The sequence below is a fragment of the Pantherophis guttatus genome, chromosome 1 (genome assembly GCF_059756535.1).
Source record: "Pantherophis guttatus breed Tessera chromosome 1, ASM5975653v1, whole genome shotgun sequence".
Classification (NCBI taxonomy): Eukaryota; Metazoa; Chordata; class Lepidosauria; order Squamata; family Colubridae; genus Pantherophis; species Pantherophis guttatus.
In genome coordinates, this window is record NC_142063.1 from 319,070,099 (window position 1) to 319,095,478 (window position 25,380).

Genomic DNA, 25,380 nt, shown 5'->3' on the forward strand with positions numbered 1-25,380 from the left:
TGTGAAATTCAGTGTGAAAGCATGATGCATAGAATAGGGCAAGATTTTGTTCATAAATGTATAATCAGTGTTGGAAAACAGCTGCTGGGGGTTGGAGATTTATTTGATCATACTCTTTAAGTGGTCCTAAATAGACCTGACTGAATTGTTCCTCAACCCTCAATTCATTTAAGTGAATTCTTGTGATTCCTCATTTTTGTTTATTTGAGCTCCTTATAGATTCATATTGGAAGATGTACTGGAAAGCTCTGTATATTTCCCACATAATATATTTAATGAGTTCCCTAGATATCGGGGATGCTTTCCCCTGAATCCAGCATTTCAATTTTACTAGTGGCAGCTCTGCATTTAAAGAATTCATGCTTCAGAGAATTCAAGGTCTCAAAATTCTCACCTAAATACTAGAAAAAAAGAGGTGCATCTATCAGCCTTATAAGAAGGCCCAGACTAAAAAACCAGGCCATATGGTCTAAAGCTATTTATTAGAAAAGCTATAGTAAGAGAATCTTGCAAATCTAAATGTGTTTCCCTCCTCTGTCACTTTACCTTCATGTGGATTAGGAATTGTCTCGGGTTTTCTTTAAGTTTATTTCTTGCAGTGGGATCAAGCTTTGCTTGTCTGATCATTGCCATGACAACAGATCTTCCTGCTGTATTCCAAGGCCATTTTCTGTCCCCTCTATGGCATCTTGCCAGAATTCTAGAACTCTAATCTTGAAGAAAACTTTCTTTTTGGAATGATGGAATTTGAGGATATCGCCAGAGCACGCCTTAGTATCTCGTTTGCAGCCTTTGAAGCATGCTGAGGTTGTGCTACTAAACGGAGACATCTGCAGGGAGAAAGTTAAAAAAGTCAAGAAGGCCATGGCTATGTGATTGAAGTTGCATCTCTTTTTATCATATACATGCAATGGCCATAATAAAGAGGTGGACCCTTATATCTTGACTTTTAATAACTCCCAGTCCCATAGATGGTACAAAATTGTACTACTGATTTTAGCAGTATGGTTTTCAAGTAAAAGAAAGGACATAAGAATGGAAGGGCCTTGGTGAGATGAAATTCTTCCAATATTTTCCCTTTAAAGCTCTCCCTCTGCAAGTTCCTTAAAGATATTGGACAGGTTTGGTCTCCTTCCTTCCATTGAGGCACCTGCATCCTTAAAAGATTTCCCATAGCCTCCCTTCTGGTCAGAAGAATGAATTGAAGCTCCTATACTGAAAAGTATTTCTCTGCTGTATTATTATAGCCTTCCTGACAGGTAACTACACTAAGTTTCTTCTTTTTTTTAAAGTACAAATTCCAAGGAGTAGGCATGCTAACATTTTGTGGACAATCTTGAGCAATGAGAATGAGTTTTCTTCTTGCACAATAGAAAGACACTTGACATGGCCATATAAAACAGAAAACATGGAGCTCCCAACCCCACATTTTGCAATTCCCAAATAATGGGCTACAGCTGATATCCTTGGTATCAGTTCTGTCCATGTGACGTCTCATGTAATCCATGGGTAAGTAAAATGGGAAAGCTAATGCAGCTTGGATTTGTATGGTATTTTAATACAATAGGATGAACAGAACGGGGCTTTTCAAACTGTTCCATAGAACCCTAGAGTCTGAAAGAACTTGAACAGAGCTTTAGGAACTGTTGATGGCCTCTTATCTAAGTAATAACCAGTTTTTCACTTTGCATAGCTTTTTTGAGATCACCCAGTAAATAAATACTCTAAAAGTATTTGTTAACTTTAATAAAAATTATAAAGCTGATTAAACTTAGGAAATGAATAAAAACAACCCTCCTGAAAAATGTAATGAAAAATGAAAATGTTTTCAGTACCACATTTAAAAAACAAAATGAGAAAATGGATCCTGTCCAGTGATAAGTGACCAGCCTGGTGAAGAGAACTGGAAATTAATCTGGGGAGACATTACAGCAATTACAAAATACATGCAGCACAGTCATTCAACACAAAAGACAGGTTTTTGATCATTCTGGGGGTTAACACTAGCATAAGTGATTGAAAACAGCAAAGAATCCATCTTTGGTGAAACATTAATAAAATGTTACTGATGTGTGACAATGACTTACAAGCCACTTGTAAGTCAAAACTAATGATGGGAGAATTCATTACCAATTTCCCATATTTGGTTGGTTCTTAGGTTTAAGAATCTTCTAGACTAGTGTTTCTCAACCTTGGCAACTTTAAGGTGTGTGGACTTCAACTTTTGAGTTGAGTTGCCAAAGTTGCCAAAGTTGAGGAACACTGGTCTAGATGTAGTGGATGAGCTAGATAGTATTGTGACTATTCCAATACCAAGCTTGAGAAATGTGAAAACAGTCTAGAGACAGCACAATAAAAAAGGCCAAATTTGCAGACCAATCCAGAACCCTGACTATTTTTCTACTTAACGTGATATTGCTGTTTATGGTGAAAGGAGGTCTCCCGGTGTGCATGCATGCACCTTTCACATTCACAATCAGAAAAGAGAAAGAAAAGTTCTTTGGCACATTTTATAAACATGACTTGTGATATCATGAAGCAAGCAGGGCAGCAGGGTGACAAATACTATTTCAGTAAACAACATCTGAAAATACCCTTTTTTCATATATGCACACATACATACATCAGGCATAGCATACATCATCACCTCACCCTTTCTGAATAGCCATTGGAATCATGCCAATGTGTGCTGTGTTTGTGACCCAGGACAATTTTCCATGAATCTGAAGAAACAGGAGCTGCGTGTTTCTCCCACTCCTTGATCCCCAACTTCAAGATTTAAAGAGTTAGAAATTTGTCAACAGAGAAATAAAACACAGTGGATATTCTTTTATATTTCTACAGCTTTGAAGGATTTGACAAAAAGTTTTGTTCACATAAAGACTTTAGATTTTAGCTTCAAATGAGCTAAATCCTTGCAAAGTTTGTTAATGAGTTGTACTGTCTTGAAAAATTCAAGAGAGAGAGAGAGAGGGAGGGAGGGAAGGAGAGATTGATTGATCAGTGGTCTTTGCTTCCCAGTACAACTATCAACAGACTGGCCTTTGGTCAGATTTTCCAGTAAAGGAACATAGACAGTATTTGTCTTCTGACAGCCTCCTGGGTGTTGAGGAAGAGAGAGAAAGAAAGTAAAAGAGCCTTGATAGTACAGTGGTCTACACACCCTGTTATTAACACAGCTGCCTGCAATTTACTGCTGGTTCGAATCTCTCCAAGGCTCAAGGTTGACTCAGCCTTCCATCCTTTCTAAGGTAGGTGAAATGAGGACCCAGTTTGTGGGGGCAATAAGCTGACTTTGTATAAAATATACAAAAGTATGAAGGCTATTGCTTAACGCATTGTAAGCCGCCCTGAGTCTCCGGAGAAGGGTGGCATATAAATCAAATTTAAAAAAAAAAAAAAGGCATCAGGGAGAAAGGGAAAACTTTGGGGAAAACCGTGGTGTGACAGAGAAGGTGAGAGAAAGGGGAGCTAGCATGTATTTCTCAACCAATTACCCCTGAAGGAATATGAATGCAGATCTTGACAGACCGAGAGATCTCTCTGAGTGGGGTTACCGATTTCTGTGCTGTGATGGCAGAAAATGGATGATAGGTTCTTTCTCCCTTTGCTCCCAAAATTCAAAGCAGGGATCAAGAAATACTTTAGGATCAGGATCATAATGTTGGACTAAGATAAAACCTCCTTTTTCCTAAGTAACACACTTTATCCTTGAATTTGTCCCTTCCTTCAGAGAAAGTGAAAATATTACTTTGACTTGGAAAAGGACATTAGGAAAAAGTGTCACATATAACACACTCCGTGACACACTCCACTGATGGCAGCTTTTAAAATCTATTAAACTCTAGGAAATTCTAAACGCCTTTCGTTTAGTCTGACCCTTCCCACTCAATTTAACTTTGGCTGCTGCTAAAACAAAAACAGTTACTGCCTTCAATGGGCTTGCTTTAAATGATAAATGTTTGGAAATCCTGAGTGGAGATTGATGATAATGAGGAAGAGGAGGAGGAGGAAGGTGGGCTTTGTACTGTGCCGTTTAGAGAGGTTTTTTTCTTCTTAGTACCCAGCGGTGGAAGGCTGTCCTGTATCACCTCACATTCCAACATTACGAATTCTGCTGCTTTCTCAGGCAGAAAAAAATGTTCTCCCACTCTGATCTGTTAGAGGAGGAAAAAGATTCATTTTCCCAGAGCTGTAGAGGGAGGCTCCTGCTGTGTGCAAAGGAGAAGGAGTAAGACACGCAACTTTGTCTTTTCCTGCCAAATCATGCCATTGGAGGTGGCTTTAGGCTGCTGAGACTTAGGAGAGGATGTGTCCAGCTCTGTTTCCTGACTGATAACAGTAGCCGGCCCCTCCAACCGGATGTTATGCGTCCTGGGGCTACCTTTATATTTAAGCAAAGGGATGAGGAAAAATCACGACTTGTTTATACTTCAAGAAAAATAACGTCGCTTTCTTGCTCTCTGTGAACACATATAGATGGCTCCCTGAAAGAATAACATGATGAAAATACAATGTCCCGCATCCCATAGCAGACCTCGTATTTGAGTGGTGGGGGTCTAGAATACCCAATATAGATTGCAGCCTTTTTAAAAAAATAATAATAATCAGACACCCATGCCTCATTTCCTTTCACTTGCTTCTTCACTTTGATGGAAGGGTATCTAAGACAGAACTCATACCTGAAATAACTTTCTATCAGATCAAACTTTATGTGTATAGACAACATTTTACGGTTCAATCCTGCCTTTTATCAGAAAAGAAGCCAAGGATGAAGACAATATATACAAAGCAAGAGTATAAAAACCAGCTTTTAAGATTATTACCACCACTAGTATAAAAAGGCAACCTTCAGGTGCATGTTCCTTAAAAGTAGTTTACCGACACTGAAATTAGAACTCTCCAACATGTCAAAAGGCGTTTTGCTGCTTGAGATAGACAAAAACGCAGTGCTCTTTATTCCACAAACACAAGGTGATTGAATCTTACTTTAATTTCGGCAGCAGGACAGTACTCTTCACTATACTATATTAAATGTATTTTTATTTCAAAGTTATAGACAAATAACAATATTCATACATCTATTAATTTGTAAACTTTAATTAGATAAAATCTAATCTAATTTAAATCCAATTAAAAGTATGTTAATTATATTAATTAAACTGAATTAATAAGATTGCTCTTCATGGGCTGAATAACTTCTATTACATTGACGATTAGTTTGTTGACAAGTTTTAGAACATTCTGGGGGCCCATACATGCCGCCTATAGTGGCATTATAGCCTTCCACTTTTGAAAGACTATGTTAAGTACTGCCTTAAGGATTTATTTACCAAAGGCGCTAAGAGATTCCAGGTTCTGCAGTCTCATTTTGTACATTTAGAATACAGGGATTAAATAGAAATAAACTAGGGAAGACTGGTATGAAGCATGCCATTGTAAAGAACTGTCCTCTTGTAAAATAAGCTGTTAATTTTCCCAGAGGAAAATGCTTCCTTCTGAATATGTCTATATCTATGACAATGCTCTCTAAATCACAGAGGGTACTTTTAATTGGCAGCACAACCATAGAGTAATTTTGATGAAGCCATTTTGTTTTCATGTAGTCTCATAAGACTAGGATGTCTTTCATCTCAGATATCTTCACATTTTGTCTTCTTCCCACCCATGCCCTTTCCTTTAATTTACAGTAATTTCTAGGGGTTTATCATGCTGCAACAAATTTTGGAGAGCACTGAAGCAACGAGGACATTAGTCCTGTTATTATAGTCTCTTTCAGGAAGGAAATTCCATTATTTGCTTAGATGATGGGTATGGCCCCCAAATAATACTTGACCTTCCCTTAAGGCCCTAGAGTGTCTGTGTATTAGCCTAAACTGAAGACAATTGAGAAACCTAAAAGCTATTGGAGGGTGGAACCCTGAAACTGAACTGCATTCCTATTTAATTTGTTGATGAAAGATCAAAACCAAGAGATCCCCAAAGAGAAAGTATCTGGCAGGAGAATAGGGGCAAATGGTATCTTGACAGCCATTGCTTTGACTTAAAGTATCCAAATTTAAAAATAAATACAAATTATCCAATTCCCACCAATTGCATATTTATCTGAATTTTAAAATGATGCTTGAATGTTTAGGATTACAGTGCATAGAACCATTGACCTGCAGGCAACTAAATATGCATGTACTGCTGGCTATAAGAATTCTGGCATGTGGCACAACTTCAATCAATTTCCCCAGCCAACATGTGGCACTATTCATGCAAAAGCTGAAAGAAAAAAACTTCAGAAGCACAGAACAGGTCACTGGATTACACTGTTAAGTAATGCTTGCTGATTCTCACATTCAAACACGAATGTTAGTTTGAATTTATTTGCCTATTTCTATCCTCTGTAGGTAAAAATATTCAAATTTTATTCTCCTAAAATGGCAATCTATTTTAACATTTTAAGTTATTTAAACTAAGGGAAATACAAGTTTCACATAATGGGTGTATGATGTGTCTCGATCTATTCCCATAGCAAATTGAATATGTTAATGCAAGGCTATGAAAGAATCCTTCCTTTTAAAACGCAGACATCTGAACCCTACCTCCAGCCTAAAGTAGTATCCGTCTGGAGAATCAGCTTGAAAGGCATAATACTTAGAATGCCTGGGATAAAAAAAGTACAATTATAAGGAGATGTATGGCTTGCTTCCTCATTGAAGGATGCACAATAAGAGAACCCCAAAGCAATCTTCATTTCTTTTTCTTCTTTTGGTCCTTCTCCATTTTGTCTTCGTTTTCTGAAGAGTTCTCCTGTGTCTTCTTTGGAGGTTTGCTTGACTTTTTTCCTCGCAAGTCAGGACAGAACGGAGGTGGGTATGGAGCAGGTGAATTGACCATCAAGGCCTTTTTCTGAAGCTTTAGTTCCAACATTTCAAAGGTAGTCTGGATCTCATGTTGAATAATACGATGCAGGTTCTGGATCTGTGTTTTAATTGCTTCATTGACTAAAGATATTAGTGTCTGGAAGACAAAATTAATATATCTGATGTTTCTGATATATTAAACAATTAATATGATTGGCAATTGATTGATTGATTGGTTTAACAAGATTATAATATGCTTCAATCCAAACAGATGTGAATGTGTTGAATTTACCTGGTGATCATCTAAAGAATCGCTTGAGGGTCTCCACTGAATGGTGAATAACACATAGAAAAACACAGTGCAAGAATAGTATAAAAATAATGTAAAAATAAAAATAACTACTACAATTAGTATTACCTTTGAGGAAATTTATAGTTATTTGGGGCATATTGGAAGGCTGTTTTTAACCATTTAGTCATATCCGACCCTTGGTGAATTTATAGGAAAATGCTCTCGATGCTACCTTGTCAAGCACAGCTTCTTTCAATTGTATTAATTTGATTTGATTGCAGAAAGCAAGGTCACTTTAATCAATATTGACCTCCATGAGAGAGCGGTCCAGATAATATAGATTACCACAGAATGCCTAACATTTCCTCCATACTATGTGTAGTGCCCATTATGAGGAATGGGGACTCTCAACAGATTCTCTTTAGATCGCAGGGGTGGTATTCACTTACCTTCGCTACCAGTTCGCAAATGTGAGCAAGCGCGTACGAACCTTCTGCGCATGCGCAGAGCATAAAAAATGGGACGTGATGATGTCCAGGCGGGTGGGCAGAGCCCCCCGCAGCTGCTGCTACCGGTTCACTCAAACTGGATAGAACCGACTGAATACCACCACTGGATCAGGGGTGTCAAACTCACGTCATCACGTGACCGATCGCAACTTTTTTCCTCTTTACTAAACCAGGTGTGGGTGTGGCCAGCGCATGACGCATCTGGCCCATGGGCCATGAGTTTGACAGCCTTGCTTTAGATGGTCAGACTGGTCAAGCAAAATTAATTCTGGCAAAATATTGCCGAATATATGCTGGTGCTATATCCCACAAGGCATTTTTGGGGAGACTTGAATATGAAAACATTTGAGAACGCTTACAATTTATAATGTCTTGCTAAATCATTAGAATCTTATTGGTCCTTTGATTAGATAAACAATATCTCCTGATTGCTTAGAACGATGGACTTCTAAACAAGTTACTTGCATACCCTCATAATTCAGCAACTGGTAAATACTGGTAGTTACATGATTCTTTGTAGGCCCTGTGAAAAGATAACAAAAAATATGGCCGAAGAAACAATCAAACTTCTGTATATCCATTTGCTGGATGTTGTCTGCCTTGACCTTCTTCAATCCATTTGCTTATAGCCTTTCAGTGAGGTGAAAGTAAAAATGATTAAGGTCATTTCCTCCTTAGTGAGAATGTAATATTTTTATAGCATTGCTTAATTATCATTGAGGTTTATGCAGCATATGATTCCTTTCATATATTGGCATACCAATGATTGAAGAATACTTATTAGTGAAAAAGCATGGAAAAGCTTCTTGTCTACCTAACTTTATTTTATTTGTCCATTAACTTTGTTAATACTTTATTAATGTCATCTGAAAACCGAATGACCAACTTCCCATGTCATCTTTATTTGTAAGAATGCTTCTGGGCCCCACTTAATCCTTCCATAATTAGACAATAAGAATAATTGCGAGCTGTGAAATTTCTTTAAAAATGTATGCATCTCCCTGGGAGAAAATATTAAAGTATGCTAAAGCAACAAGAACAGTAATATGGATGGGTAAACAGAGAGGCGATAAATGCATGTTTTACAATGGAACACACAAACATGACAGCCAAAGACATTGGCCTCCAAGGAGGACTAGGAGATAGATTTCTCGGGTTCCACATGGCAGAGTAACAGGAGAGGTATTCAAAAACAGCAGGGTGCTATAATCATGATATACATTGCAATGCAATGAGAAGAGGTCCATATGCCAGCTGAGATTTATCAAGCCAAACACATCCTCACTGACTAGGTAAGTATGCACATGCATACACACATACACACCTGCTGAAGGGTGGGGCTTGGGAACATAAATTTAATCTGACTATAAAGCTGGGAAGGAGCCAACAAAACAGCGTGGGGACCCAGGATATCATTTAGGTCAAGGTGGCAGCTGGCAATAAGTATGAATGATACTGGTGAAAAGAAGCCAGCAGGCAGCTGAGGTAACATTCCTTTAATCAATTTCCCAAAAGCTGTTAAGTTTGGAGAAAATCCATTGGACCTTGAAGGCCTCAGTGATGATAGGCTGAATTTAGAACTGACAAAGAATTGGGAATAGCAAAATTTGGATTTCTCTCCCCCCCCTCCTCCCCCCCCCACAGAATGCTACTGAACAAAAAAAAAAATGATTGGGAAATTATATTCCAGCAATCATCGCTTGAGTTCAAAAGGTGATATTCTCTCCATTCATTTGAATGTACTTGCCTTTGCTGGCAGCTGAATGAAACACAAATGCATAAGCATTAATGGGCCATTCATTTCACTCCACAGATGGGCTGACAAGTGAAAAAACTGCCTCTCACTTCCCTAAACAATATTCTACAGGGCAGAGAAGAACCAGAAAAGCAAGCCCAGGCAGGTGGGAATTTTCAATCTGAAACGTGATAAACTCGTCAGAGGTTGATTATGCAAATCAAAGAGAGAGCAGAAACAGAATGTTTTGGAGGAGTCAACCAAAGTCATAACCCTCATGTGCTGTCAATCTACAGTGTGAACTGCACATTCTGAAATCTTCAGGGCAAAGTAAACAATACAAACTGTAATCAAGAAGCAAACAGCAAGTTTAAGAGCCATAGAGAAACAACAATATTGCTTTCCCTCCACACATACGGGTGTGTTGGATTTCAACTTGCATTATTTCCTTCAACCTCTTCAGCACTTTCTAGGTCATAGGAATGATATGATGTCCTCCTGTGAGTATCTAATCAGCTCTTCTTGCCCTGAGAAGTGGTCTTGTGGATCAGTTGGTTGCTCAGATGAATATAATAATTGGATTCACACAACATGTACATTATCTGGTTGGTTGCTTAATGTTCTATCTTCGCACAATATATTGAAGCATTAACTAACCAAAAAAAAAAAACCTGCCAGTAAAACAAAAAGTGAATGCAGCCCAGTGGTGGGATCCTACCAGTTTAACAACCAGTTCGCTGTGCGTGCGTTTCACTTGCTCTTTGCTGCGCTTCGCTTTGCTCTTGCTTTGCTGCGCACATGTGCGCAGTTTGCTGAAAATTGAATTCCTTGCTGAGAGCAAGAAAAACAGCTGAGGAGCGGCAATCCACTCCGCCGCCCCAATCAGCTGGAAGCAGAAATAAAGGTGAGTATAACACAGGGGCAGGCGGGTGGGCCCATTTCAAAGAAAGAGAGAACAGTTTCACTCACGATTGAAAGTCTGAGCTAACGGTAGAATCCCACCACTGATGCAGCCACATTATTATTGGTTGTTAATCATGTTGCAGGAACATTGCCAATGTATGATTGGCAGAGTGGCAATGACAAAATGAAATAAAGGAGTGACAGAGCTTTAGAAAACATTTTGAGGGCAAGAATAAGAATTTGGAAATGAGAGTCAAACCTAAAGCTTTCACTTTTGTTACTAAATTTTGTGTTACATAAGAATAGAAGAGCCTCCACTAAATCCACTAAATCCAGTGTCCTAAAACTTATAGGAGTCAGACAGACTGCTTAAAGATCACAAGCAAAACAAGAAAAGTAAGTGGGGCAGTGAAAAAATACAGAAATAGCTTGGAGGAAGGCTAGATCATCTAAGATAGGAGTGTCAAACTCAAGTCCCGGGGGCCGGATCCGGCCCATGGGATGCTTAGATCTGGCCCATGGGGCTACCCTGGAAGCAGTGAAGGACCTGCCCATAGTGCCTCTGCCAGGAAAAAATTGAGCTTGGGACGGCCGCCTGTGGTCCTCCCGAGCTCCACTTTCACTGGCAGAGGGTTGCAGGAGGCCGTTACAGCCAAAAATGGAACTTGGGAGCCCGTTTTCTCTGGCAGAGCACTCGGGCCACCAGAAGCACCCCCAACATGAATGATATCGAGCTGCCCATGCCCACCTTGGCCACACACACACCGCCCCCCCCCCAAACACAGCCTTGATATGGCCCTCAATGAAATCAAGTTTGACACCCATGATCTAAGATAAAGAATTTTCAGCTATGATACCCACTAAGGAGCCTCTGGATATCCTTTCTATTTTGAGAATCTATAGTCTCAATGCCAGAGTTCCCTTTGTGAATGGGCAATTCCTGACCCCCATTCCATGGCAGCCCGAGTGCCTGTAGCATATTTTCAACATTTCAAATGTACCTGCTGGTTAAAATTTGAGAAACCTAATGGCTAGGCCCATGCCTAACCAAAGTTCCTTAGAAGAGATTAAATGAAATTCAATGGCGGTCGATTACCTATTACTTATGTGTAACAATAATAATTTAACAATACACAGTGCTAAATTAACAATATAATAGAGCAGGGGTGGGCACCTATGGCCCTTTTATGACTAGTGAACTTCAACTCTGGAAGTCCACAAGTCATAAAAGGGCCATCGTTCCCCACTTCTGTAAAGGATGCTACATTCTTCATTTACCTCTGTGTTAAGGGTCTGTGTTTGTCTTCTGACCCTTTGGTACACTTCCCTGAGCAGATGTTCCCGCTCTGCATGCAAAGTTTCTCGGATATGCAATATACTGGCCTGTTTTTCTTCTTCAGCTGCACAGAGGGCAGCTAATTGTTGCTGGTAGTTCCACATTTCAATATCTATGCCTTCACTCAAAGGAGGGGGGCTGGGGGGAGCACAGACCTCAAGAATGGCAAATGTCTGATTGCGGTCTCTCTCCCGAGTCATCACTAACTGGTACAGCCAATAATGCTTGAGAAATGTGTTTGAAAAGTAATCATACACGGCAGACTTCTGGAAAGAGGAGAGCTGAACCGGAAAGGCAGTCAGTTTCTCTTGAAGGATTCTGATGGCTTGCAACAGGGAAAAACCTGAAAGAAAGAAAAGAAAAGAGCAATGATACATAGTATATGTTTGACAAATACAAATAAAAAAATAAACATACAAGTTTTGGAGTATCTTCCTGTTCTTCACTCAACATACAAAGGAAGAGATTTCCAAATGCTGAAAAGACAGTCCATGTGAATGGCTACCCTAACTCAATCTTATTCAGTGGTAGGATTCGAATAATTTAACAACCGGTTCTCTGCCCTAATGATTTCTTCCAACAACCAATTCACCAAACTGCTCAGAAAGTTAACAACCGGTTCTCTCAAAATGGTGCGAACTGGCTGAATCCCACACTGATCTTATTCATTTGTTTTCCAGGGAAATGTTAAGTCTTTTGGTTCCAAGTAAAATACCAGGAGTTTCTAAAAGTAAAAAGAGGGGAAGGTAGGAATAGAGATCCTATTTTGTCCAAAGCTTAAATGGAGCAAAATAAAAATGGGGCCTAGGATAGAGGCAATAGTCCTGTTTTTCTTTACTGCAACAGGTTTATTTGGGTCTCTCTCTTTCTTCCTCTCCCTCTCCCTCTCTCTCCCCTCTCTCTCCCTCTCCCTCCCTCCCCCCTTCATATAGAAGCAATAGCAGAGGGGAGATGCAAAAAGGAAGAACACATCCAACAATGAAGACAACCATTGCCCATCTGCCACACCCATTGGGGTATGTTGGGGACATTGTTTGTGACCAATGTTATCCACTGCTCAGGCCCAAACTTTCTTTGCCTACACTCCCAAAATTTAGTCCCATTGTCCTATTCACTGTATGAAAAGATATTTGACTATCCAATGAATCCTGAACCCTTTAAAACAATAAAAAGTAATGATGAGCTCTAGACAAAAATTGATTTAAATTCATATACTTTGTATATTTGAATAACCCAATAGCTTACCAAATTATTTCACTACATCCAAAAATAGAACACTGACCCTTATCAACATAACATGAAGTATTACGAGCATATAATAACAAATTGTGTTCCATTTCAGCCACCTGAACATCTAAAGCAATCTTCCAAAATGTAACAAAACAGATAGAGGTTTCAAAATAAATTGAATTCGGTATGAGAAGAGATAATAGACAGCCTTGACAATGACTGATGGATCAGAAAACCAGATTTTAATCCAAAACAAATTAGAAACCTAGCTTTATGGGAAAAAGATTTTGGTTAAACTGAGAGAAGTATCTAGCGATATTTGTAAGATAATTTTGCTAATGGACTCAATTCATAGGAAAAAAGGAATACATTTTTCCTTGCAGCAGGTTTTACAGAATAATAGAGTTGGAAGGGATCTTGCAAGTCTTCTAGTCCAAACCCCTGTTCAAGCAGGAGACCCATTCCAGACAAGATAGACACCAGGGAAATATTCTAACTGTAGAAAATATTCTTGTTTGGATTTGACAGAGGAGTGGACCAGAATTTTGAACTGATTACTTCTAGTATCTAAGTGGATAAAGATTGATTGATTTGTATTTGTATTTGTTTGTTTGTTTATGGGCAATCTATATGGCTTCCCATCTTGAACAAGCAACTGGGCAATTGGGCAAAGAACACTATATATAAAACATCTTATAAGAAATTAATTCTAAACAGTGCAAAATACAACTAAGAATAGTCATCAAACTAAAACTCCAAGGTTCCTCAAAGCATTTCAGATATTAACAGGCAAATCAAACTCAAATTTCCACTTGGGAAAAGAGCCAGATTTTCATAACCTTCTAGAAGGCTAGTATGGCCAATTAGAGGACAAGGCAGTTCCAAAGAGCAGACCTCATTATAGAAAAGATATATCTCCTAGGATCTGCATAATGTTGTCATTCCAGAGAGGTAGGTACTTGAAGGATTCCCATCCTTCTGGACTCAGTAGAATGGGATTGGATATCCCTCCCTCCCTCCCTCCCTCAGTAGAAAGCATTGGATATCCCTCCCTGTCCTTTATTCCCTCACCCTGGACCCATGCCTTCCTTACCCCAGTCAAAGAGCCCCATACCAACTGCACTAATACCTTGTTTCCCCAAAAATAAGACATCCCCTGATAATAAGCCCAATTGGGCTTTTGAGCGTATGCACTAAAATAAGCCTTCCCCCAAAATAAGCCCTCCCAAAAAATATTTAAACGCAGAGCTGGAAATCAGGTAAGACAGCAATAGGAGCCCTGTCCTGCTCCACGTGCCCCAAAATAATAAGACCTCCCCGAAAATAAGGCCAAGTACTTATTTTGGGGCTCAAAAAATATAAGACAGGGTCTTATTTTCGGGGAAACACGGTAGAGCCCATTAACAGGTGGGATACACCTGGTGCACGCCACATACACATAAACAATCTGGAAGCTTTTTCATAGCATTCTGCGCCCATACGCTTGGGATACCTGCCAACTTCTTACTTCACACTCAAACATCCTCCCACACACACCATACCCAGGTGCTGAATGCTATGCTTAAAAATTAAGTAAAGGTCACAGATTAACCACTCCTATATTAGAGAAAGATTTTTTTCTCCCTCTTTCAACTATCCTGAAACAATTTTGAGCTGCAGGTGTGCCTGATTGAACTTTGTACATGTAAAGTTATGGACACAAGCTTTCTACACTATGCATTGTGATATCCTGAGATGTACTTCAATATTGCTTGTGACAGGAAATGTAAGCCAAGCCTGGAAAGGAGCCCCTGAATCAGATATCATTGGATTAGTGTACAGCAGGGTTAGGGTTAGTATACAGAGAAAAAATAAGTGGTAAAATGAAGCACCACTTTATCTGCATGTATAAGATATTGCCTTGAATGTTTCAGAGAAAATGTATTGCAAACTGAAAGCTAGAAAATGAAGGAGAAAGATTCTAACACCTATGTTTCTTGTGCTGCTTTCCTATTTATAAAGAAGATTTAAATTGGGAAGAATTCAACATTTGGAACATCTTTATCTAGAGTGTACATTTGTATATTCTGTTTCTTATTCCATTCATTCACATCTATTAACAGGTACATGTCACAGCTCTCTGGAATAAAGTCAGTTCTTTTGAGCTACAACATCAGATACCTTCTGAAATAGCACAAGGCCTACATTCAAGACACAAACTGTCAGACAAGTTTTGGGCACCGCAGCAGTGCCTAATTAAACAGGAGAGCACTCTTTCCTATTTACCTTGCATTTCCCTCATTCTAGTTTGGTTGCTTACTGCTTCAGGGAGCTGTCCATGCCACAGCAGCTGGTAGCTTTGCCCTGCTCTTCCCTGTCCAGGGGAAAAAAATGGCTCAGTGGCTAAGACACTGAGCTTGTCGATCAGAAAGGTCCGCAGTTCGGCGATTCGAATCCCCAGTATAGGTCTCCTGTGTGAGCAGCGGGTTGGACTAGATGACCTCCAAGGTACCTTCCAACTCTGTTACTGTTAGCTTGGACCCCAAGGGAAAGGGCCTGAATTGCAACAGTTCAACTGACCAATAGATGTCCTAACTGAACAGATACCAGTATGGTCACTCGTTTGGTTTGGTTTGTTATTTGTATGTCCATCTTAATCATTAAAAAGTCAATTGTTTCCTTTGTATATCCTGTGTAGCATCTTTTTCCATATCATTCTTGTAGTCTGTCATTTTTTAATCCACTTCCAAATCAGTCTTGACTAGTAAAACTTGCTCCTCTTCCATATAATCTTTTATACATAGGCTAGCTATAATAGATTTTCTTCCTGGCAATCTATCCCTAATTTATTATTTCAAATCTCCCAATGGAGCACTTACCATCACTGTAACTGAGTCCATCCACTTTGTTCCTGTCTGTCCTCTTTTTTCCTTTCACCTTTTCCAGCATTAGAGTCTTTTTCCAAGGGCTGTACCTTCACATAATGTGTCTGAAGTAGGATAATTTGAGCCTAGATATTTATACCTCTGAGTTGACTTGTTCAATGATCCCTAGGTTTGTTTTCTTGGCTGTCCATCATATTCTCAGGAGTCATTTCCAACATCAAAGTTTAAAGGTGTCAATATTTTTCCTACACTTTCTTTAAAGTCCAGGTACCAGAATTAAGGTAATATTTTTTCCCTATTATTCTTATACTGTCCAAGGGTAGCTTCAAAAGGTGTGGAAAATCTGTTTCGCTTTGTTACCTATTACTTTGAATGAAATCAGATGACTAGAGTGACTGGAAAAGAAACAGCAAATTTCACAAAGGCAGTGATGAACGGAGAGCATTTCAACTCAGCTCTGGGGAAAGGTCTGCAGTCAAAATCACGCAGAAAACCGACCTACTTTCTCACTGTCCATTTTGTTACATGAAATCTTCAAGACACCCTTCTTCCTGCTTTCCTTGGTTTCAATAGAACAAGACTTTTTCGGGTAAGCTCCTGTATGAGGAATTCTCTTGCAGGGACAAAAGCAGGGGTGAAATCCAGCAGGTTCTGACAGGTTCTGGAGAACCAGTAGCGGAAATTTTGAGCACTTTGGAGAACCGGTAACGAAAATTTTGAGTAGTTCGGAGAACCAGCAAATACCACCTCTGGCTGGGCCCAGAGTGGGGTGGGAATGGAGATTTTGCAGTATCCTTCCCTGCCACGCCCATCAAGCCATGCCCCCCCAAGCCACGCCCACAGAACCGGTAATAAAAAAAATTGGATTTCACCACTGGACAAAAGGATTGGCTGACAGAACTGCTTTCTATGTGCTGGGCTACCATTTTACATATAATTTTCCTTTCTGATCAACCCCCTCACAATTTTCCTCAAACGAAGACTTTCCAGATGTTTAGGACTTGGGCTGTTGGGAGTCGAAATCATCCAGAGGACAGAGGTAAAGGGAAAAATATTTTATCCTACACGGCTCTCTGCTTATCTTTCAATTTGTAGATAAGTTTTCACTCAAACAAAAAAGGATGGCACTATTGTAGTTCAAAATGATTACTGCCTTTTTTCCACCTCAGGATTCTATCACCTCATTGCCTCCTTATGTAGATATAGATCCTCAGCTTTCAGTATGTCAAAAGGCAGGTAAGAGCAGTGCATCGATAGAAGGTACTACTTGCAGGACTTGAAGGACACCCGAGTGTGATTTTGCAACATACTCTGTGGCAGGGCAATGCCCCTTATCTCACCGCTCTCATTCTCCCTCTTTATTTGCAAGTGTAGTTCTGATACTCTACAGATCGTTGCAAACAAACAAGCCTTCACATTTCCCAGCTTAGAGACAAGATTCTACTGATGGGTGTTTGGCTGCAGTTGAAAATTAAGAAAGCAGCTCTTATTATTCCTGCCTCTTGCTCCTTAGGCATCGTCCTATCTTGAAAAAGGACCATCAATGTTATGATGAAAAAAAGAATAATGAACATTCATGGTATATCCATGAATGTTCTAGTTAATGGGTGCAAGTAGAGGTGGCTTTAAGCTAAGGCTGAGTAGGCACTAGCCTAGGGCACCAAAGCTTAGGGGTGCAGCACTATGGAGTAAGCCCCCCATTCCTCATGTTCCAATCACATCTTTCCAAATTAGTTTTGTTTGAAAAGAAAGTCTGCTGAGGACTACTACACACATCTGCGTGTAACATCTCATTTGGCCCTAAGCCAATTGAGCCTGTCTTTGGGTGGTGGATCACTACACAGCTGTGCATCAAAAAAAAACCCCATCAATGTGTTTTTTAATCCTTGCAGAATGTTGTTTTACATTCGTAAAGTTTTCATGCTTAAGACAAAATGGATTTTTGTTTGTTTTTTTCCTTTGCCAAGTTCTATTTCTGGAGATTAACTGCTGGCGCATTCTGCCTCTTCAGTCTTCTCATCCATTGTAAATTGTAAAAGTAGGCAGAAGAACAAAAGACCAATTTTTTTTTTTTTTGGCAATGTTAGGAAAGAACTACTTTGTTTTCCTACTGCTTCAGCTTGCCTTGTGACCAGATAAATAAGATCTTCATCATCAAATAGATACAGGGGTAGGTAGGTAGGTAGGTAGGTAATACGTGGGCCACTCATAGCCACCAAACCCATTTTTATACTCTCAGAACAAAACAGTAAATGGTGGGATGGAGGGGTTCATTTTATAAGAGGAAAAGATGCCAGATAGGTGCATTAAGTCTTCATGAAGCTTTACCTATTTTGCACCAGGGGGACAATCCCAATCCCCATGGGGTTGCAGCGCAGTGGTGGGTTTCAAAAATTTTTTACTATCGGTTCTGTGGGTGTGGCTTGGTGGGCATGGCAGGGGAAGGATACTGTAAAATTTCCATTCCCACCCCACTCCAGGGGAAAGTTACTGCAAAATCCCCATTTCCTCCCAATCAACTGGGACTCGGGACGCAGAGAATAGATGGGTGCGAGGCCAGTCAGAGGTGATATTTACCGGTTCTCCGAACTACTCAAAATTTCCGCTACTGGTTCTCCAGAACTGGTCAGAACCTGCTGAAATCCACCTCTGATGCAGCGCTATAGCAACAAATGTATCACATTATACCCAGCTTTGTCTTGGGCCATCAGGAGTCCTGCTTGAATGGAAAAACCTACTTACACAGGTACTGCCTCGGGAATAGGCAGCTGCTGAGGTTTATCAAGAAATGTGCCAGTATCACAAGGTACAAATAATTGGTATGATCCTGTCTCCCTCAACTATTTGCTAAATGTGTGGAAGCAGCAGAGTTGTCCTTTTGATGACAAATGAGGGAGTAAGGAAAATGAGACTGGACAATAGCAGATAATCTAAAAGAATTTCTCTATATTAAAATTCAAACTATGCATTTTTCTACTACACACAGACTGAAACAGAAGAAGACACAAATATTGGTATATAAAATGCCACAGTAGTTTGCTGATTTCACAATAGGCTGCAGTATTAATTATATTTAAATATCTTAAATAAATAGCCTACAAGAATACATATTTAATTTTTCGGAGATGAGAGTTATGATAGCAACTGATTTTTTTTATATCAGACAACCCCATCCCTTAAGTTACAAAGTCAGCTGTAATTTAATGTCTAACCAATAAAGGAGCTTGGCCGTCATGCTAGTTTCTAAGTGCAGTGAATTGGCTTATTTATTTTTCAATCTGGACAAACATTCAGTTGAACATCTTCACCAATCATCTACACCAGGGGTGCCAAACTCACATTGTCATGGTGGTGTCACAAAAAAGTCACATATCCGGACTTTTTTGCCCCTTCGCTAAACAGGGTGTGGGCGTGGCCAGTGGGTGACGCATCCTGCCCGTGGATGACAGCCTTGATCTACACCATGGGGCCAAATCAACTATGCACAATTTTTTTCTGAATGAAATTACTTTTTTAACAAACAAATTTCAACTTCTCCAAATTTTTCTAAACAATAGCTTGGTTGGGGGATGCAAGATCTCTCTAAGAGCTATAGACTACAGAGTGCTAGGTTAGTTGAGTTCTTGCTTTAACCCAGCTGGACTTAATATTTAAGATTTCTTCATATGAAGGAATGAATTTGTTCAAATCCATAAAATAGAAAAATTGTTCAGAATATCTAAAATCTTTATTTGGCAGTCTATATTTTGATCTCTCAAAATTTGGTTAAATGGCTTATGACTCATAAGCCACCCAGAGTATAGGGGAGATGGGTGGCAGAGAAATTTAATAAGTCAAGTCAAGTCAAGTCAAGTCAAGATAATAAAATAAAAAATATATAAAATAAAATAACAACAGCTAAAGTGGATTGAGTTCAGCACACTGTCCATCAATTAATTGCTGGTCACAGCAAGGGATCTTGGTGCCTCCTTTCTCTCCATTGTCCAAACAATAAAAAACTAGCTTTTCATAGGAATACTGTGCCAATTTGCCTGTGTAAATTGCTGTCACTCTCATATAGCAATTGCCCAGAAGTATTTAATGGTGCAAATATCAAAGTGTTGGGCCTGTTTGTGTGTAGGTGTCTGCATGCATGTATGCAGAGAGGTGGAGCAGATAAGAGATGAACGTTGTGAAATGCAATGTGGCAATGGCAGGCTCTAACTTCTCCACCTAGTCACATCACAGTAGTATGGGGATAACCTATCATTGATAGCAGGCTAATCTGTTTCATCAGAGATTCCTGTGTGGGTGGATTCTTATCACTTTACTTGGAGATAGGGTTTAAAGGAATTGGAACACCAGAAAGATCTCACATGGTGGCCTTCCCCAGACTCCCACCATCCTCCAGCTGGTATGGCTAGGGGATAATAGTGTCAACTCACTTGCAAGACATCGATTTGAAGGAGGCTGATAGAAGTTTTCCCCAAACAGGAGTTCAGTTGTACTTTGGACATCAAGTTCCAAAAAATCAGAGTTGACAGTCTTTTTTTTATATATAAAGTTTATTTCCATTTTTAAAAAACAATGCTTTACATATATATATATATATACAAAATTATTGCAACTAACGTACACAAATATGCGCCTATACCACTCTTACAGTCCATTTTATTTCCCTCTCTTTTTTTTCACCCAAATATATCATAAATTCCAACATTCATAATAATCAGAATCTTTTTTGTTCCTAAGTAATTTCGTTAACCGGTCTGCCTCTGCGCATTCTGTAATTTTCCAAATCAATTTATTCTCTGTGGATAATAGTTCATTTTTCCATTCTTGCGCGTATAATATCCTAGCTGCAGTAATGATATGGAGGATTAAGTACCAGTTTTCCTTCATTATTTTGTCTGGTTTCATTCCTAATAAAAAAATCTCTGGTTTCAGCTCTATATTATATCCTGTAATTTCCACTATCAAGTTCCGAACCTTGGACCAATATTTGCCTGCTTTGGGGCATGTTCACCATTGGTGGTAGTATGTCCCGCTACCATTCCCACACTTCCAACATGACGGGGAAACTCCCGGGAACATTTTTGCAATTATTGCCGGGGGGAATATGCCAACGGTAAACCATTTTATATATGTTTTCCTTGTAGAGGGTTGACAAAGTAAATTTCATGTTCCTATTCCATATCGCATCCCATTTATCTAGATTCGGGGAAAGTCCGAGATTCCTCCCCCAAACGATCATGGTATCCTTAATCACTTCCTCACCAATCCATCGTGATACCAAAAACTGGTAGCACCTTTAAAGTAATTTCTTTTCGGTTCCCATTAAGATTTTATCTAGCTTCTGTAGTGACCTATAAATTCCCTCCTTTCCCTTGTCCCTTCTGACTTTCGATTGTATTTGGGCATATGCCCACCAGTTTACCATCTTGCCATGATTCATAAGCTCCTCATGAGTCCTCAACTCCCCTTGAGGGTCAAGCAAGTCCTGATAAGTCAGTAATATTTCCTTATTATATAGTGTCAAATGTGTTACCGCCTCTAGTGGGGCAAACCAAATCGGAATCATTGAGTAATACCTATTCCTAACCCCCTCCTAGGATTCTAATAATATTCTCCGAAGGTAATGTCTCTTAAAGTGTCCACATTTCTTGCCTTTTTCTCTCCATAGTGAAATGGTGCCAACCTTGACACAAATCATAACCTTCCAATGTAAGAGTTCTCTTCCTACTGATAGAAGTTTTCCCCAAACAGGAGTTCAGTTGTACTTTGGACATCAAGCTCCCAAAAAATCAGAGTTGACAGTCTTCAGTGATATGATTCACCACAAGACACAGCTGAGAAGCCTCTGAAGTCCATCACTGCTTAAAACCTGGGCTGAATAAACATATGCCACACCTTGATGGCGTGAACTGAAGAAGGTATTATCTCATAAGCAAACAAGGGTGGCTTGATTAGCTGTAATTTGCTTCTTGGCAGCAACACGGGCAAAACCGATGGAAGTGAGGAGGGGGGAGAAGATACAAGCAATGCACAATCCTTTTAGAATTTGGAGTTCAGGGAAAATTTGTATGTTTATCAAAAGGTACAGTACACAGCCCAAGGCAACTTGGGAAAAATGCATGCATCTGCATGTTAAATGCCAAGCTGCTAATGGGACTGAATAAATAGATATCAAAACTGAGCCAGAAATGGAATAGGGGTTAGCAATTCAAATATCTTGTAGGAACTAGTCTAAAAAAATAGTGGGAAAGAACAGATTTAGCTGAATTAACTCTCCTCTGGCATCCCTCACCAATGAGAAAAGCTGGGGGAAACAATATGTGAAACAAATTGTAGAGCAACTAGGAAGGTGACCTTCTTCAAAAACCTAACCTGGTTTTTTTAAGGGGGGTGGGGAATCTTAATTTAGATTCTGATTGGAAACTGTTTCCAATATGTTTAAATTATTCAGTTTTACTTAATCAATATTTGTCTATGGAGATTCTCAATTATCCAGATCATGTTTTGTTTTCTTTTGTTTTTGAAAAAAGCACCTTTGGAACATTAATCAGTGTATCTCACTCTTAGCAACATTAACTAATGTGTGGACTTCAACTCCCAGAATTTCCTAGCCAGAAGAATCCTGGGAGTTGAAGTCCCAGACTTCATAAAGTTGTTACTGAATACAATGCAGTAAGATGGGCGGCTAATGCATTTTATAAATAAATAAACTTGTATAGGTTGAGAAACGCCAATTTACTGTAGATCAAAGAATGGAGAAAGAGAGTCTTTCATGGAGCGCCGTTCACATTTTATTTTGGATGGTTACTGGCCAGAGATGTAGTGATTCTCACTTTTATATCCATGCTATTGATGTCCCCAGGAAATGACTCAAACAACATGTTATATCAGGGGTCCCCAAACTTGGCAGCTTTAAGACTTGTGGACTTCAACTCCCAGAATTCTCAGCATAGCAGGCTGGAGAATTCTGGGAGTTGAAGTCCACAAGTCTTAAAGCTGCCAAGTTTGAAGACCTCTGTGTTACATTAACTAGTTGACATGGCAGCTCCCTTTCTGTTTTTATTTTGTTCAAAGGGCGACTTCTACATCAACAGTATTTTCACCTTCTCTCTCTTCCTCAGAAACAATTTCAGAAAAGCTTGCAATGATCCCCATACTGCCTTTCTATGAACTCAGGCTAAGGTGATCTTCTGCTGACCTATCGCTAATCAACACCATGTACTTATCCCCATTCTTTTTTCATCCCACATTGCTTTGGGAATGAATAGTCAATCAAAAGTCTGCTTATCCAAAGTCACACGGAGCTCAAGTGAAGTGTTATGATTTGAGAACCGAATCAGTTCAGCAACCCAAGGACTTTGCTGGCAAAGTCAGAAGCAAATGATCTGAGATCAGACAGATACTTATGCAATAAAAATCTGCTCCCCCCCCCAAACTTAACAACTTACTTTTCAACTTTAAAGAAATATTTGAAAAATATGCATTAGGTAAAACATACCTTCAAACTGCACTGTGGAGAGAAAGTGTGCATAAAAATACATCATTCATATTGGGGAAATGCATGCATTAGGAAGTTATATAAAATGCATAGATTACATACTTTTTTGAACTGAGAAATTGAATAAAATTAATTTTACAGATTTTTTCCACTTCCCTGTCAGTATTTCCCTTCGCCAAGTGTGCTGCTGCTTCCAACAGATTGATTATGGAATCCATAGACATAAAATTGGATATGAACCACTCACTTTAAAAAAAAACATGCCTTACTGCATGAATACTCCCCAACCATCCTTTACAATGTTAAATTTAAAAGGAGTCAAAGAATTCCCAAGAGGCAATACTTTTATTTAGGCCAATCTTTTTTATTTTTATTTATTTATTTATTTATTTATTTATTTATGTAATTTATATGCCACCCTTCTCCCGTAAGACTCAGGGCGGCTTACAAAACAAAACAAAGAATTACATAAACAGATTAAAATCAATCTAAAATTAAATTAAAATCAATTAAAAATTATTAAAATTATTTGAAGTCACCCCTACGGATTCAGCCCATTTGGTGGAAAAGCCACGTCTTCAATTTGCGGCGGAAGGAGAGGAGGTCCGGGGCTGTCCTGAGGCCAGTGGGCAGCCCATTCCAGAGGGTCGGCGCTCCCACAGAGAATGCTCTCCCCCTGGGGGCCGCCAGCCGACATTGTCTGGCTGACGGCACCCTGAGGAGGCCCACTCTGTGTGAGCGCACCGGACGGTGGGAGGAAGGCAGGAGATGATCCTGCAGATACTCCGGGCCTAAGCCATGTAGGGCTTTATAGCTGAGCACCAGCACCTTGAAACGAACCTGGAGAGCCACCGGCAGCCAGTGCAGCTCGCGCAGGAGAGGTGTCACACGGGAGTACCGAGAAGCCCCCGTAACAACCTGCGCGGCCGCATTCTGGACTAACTGTAGTCTCCGGGTACATCCCAAGGGCAGCCCCATGTAGAGGGCGTTACAGTAGTCCAACCGAGATGTAACAAGGGCAACTGGCACACAAGGCGTACCTGTGCGAAGGCCCCACTGGTCACGGCCGTCAAATGATCTTCTAGGGATAGTCGTGAATCCAGGAGGACCCCCAGATTGCGGACCCTTTCTGAGAGAGTAAAGATCTTCCCTCCCATCACTAGTGACGGGGCCACTAGATCAAGAGATGCCGGTATCCACAGCCACTCAGTCTTGGATGGGTTGAGTCTGAGTCTGTTTCTTCCCAACCAGGCCCGCATCGCTTCCAGGCAGCGGGACATCACAGAAAGGGCATCCCCAGGGTGATCCGGGGTGGAGATGTAAAGCTGAGTGTCATCAGCATATTGATGGTACCTCACCCCGAAACCACGAATGATCTCACCCAGCGGCTTCATGTAGATGTTAAAGAGCAGAAGGGAGGCACCCCACAAGTGAGGTGGATCTCTCTCCCCCCCGTCCACACAAACTGCAAGGGGCCCAAGAGGTAGGAGGAGAACCACCGTAAAACAGTGCCTCCCACCCCCAACCCCCCAAGTCGCTGCAGTAAGATACCATGGTCGATGGTATTGAAAGCTGCTGAGAGGTCAAGAAGGACCAGGATGGAGGAGCAACCCCCATCCCTGGCCTGCCAGAGATCATTTACTAGGATGATCAATGCCGTGCTGTAACCGTGCCTGAAACCCGATTGGTACGGGTCTAGGTAGTCAGTTTCCTCCAGGAACTGCGGGAGCTGCTGTGCCACCACAGACTCAACAATCTTTGCTATAAAGCGAAGGTTGGAGACTGGACGATAGTTATTAAGGGAGTCTGGATCCAGGGTGGGCTTCTCGAGGAGGGGACGAACCACCGTCTCTTTGAGTGTGGCGGGGAAGACCCCTTCCCTCAAGGAAGCATTGACAACCGCTTGAATCCAGCTTCCAGTCACCTCCCTGGCTGCAGAAATGAGCCAGGAGGGACAAGGGTCCAATGAACATGTGGAGGCACCCAGTCGACCCATGATCCTGTCCACTTCATCCATCGAAACAGGCTCAAATTCAACCCAGATGTTACTATCAGGACAGGCCCCTGTCGACTTGTCAGACTCTGCCCAGTCAGAGTCCAATCCAGTCCGAATCTGAGTGATTTTATCTTGCAGAAACTGTACAAAATCCTCAGCTCTGCCCTGCAAG

At 40.3% G+C, this 25,380-nt stretch overlaps 1 protein-coding gene and 1 long non-coding RNA gene across 3 annotated transcripts in view; one reads left to right on the forward strand and one right to left on the reverse strand.

The window, feature by feature from the left end:
- Nucleotides 1–823: 823 nt before the first annotated feature.
- Nucleotides 824–9,675, forward strand: LOC132712267 (uncharacterized). Its single transcript, XR_009622936.2, has 3 exons — nt 824–1,259; nt 6,792–6,857; nt 9,466–9,675. It is a non-coding gene; the product is annotated as an uncharacterized LOC132712267 (long non-coding RNA).
- Nucleotides 5,022–25,380, reverse strand: part of C1H8orf74 (chromosome 1 C8orf74 homolog) — a 39,247-nt gene continuing 18,888 nt past the window's right edge. For both annotated transcript variants that reach the window (XM_034421305.3, XM_087883311.1), the window contains 2 exons: nt 11,569–11,969; nt 5,022–7,008 (listed from right to left, as the gene is read on the reverse strand). In XM_034421305.3, the coding sequence (XP_034277196.2) occupies nt 6,739–7,008; nt 11,569–11,969 (671 nt within the window). In that variant the 3' untranslated portion in view covers nt 5,022–6,738. The remainder of the gene's footprint in view (nt 7,009–11,568; nt 11,970–25,380) is intronic.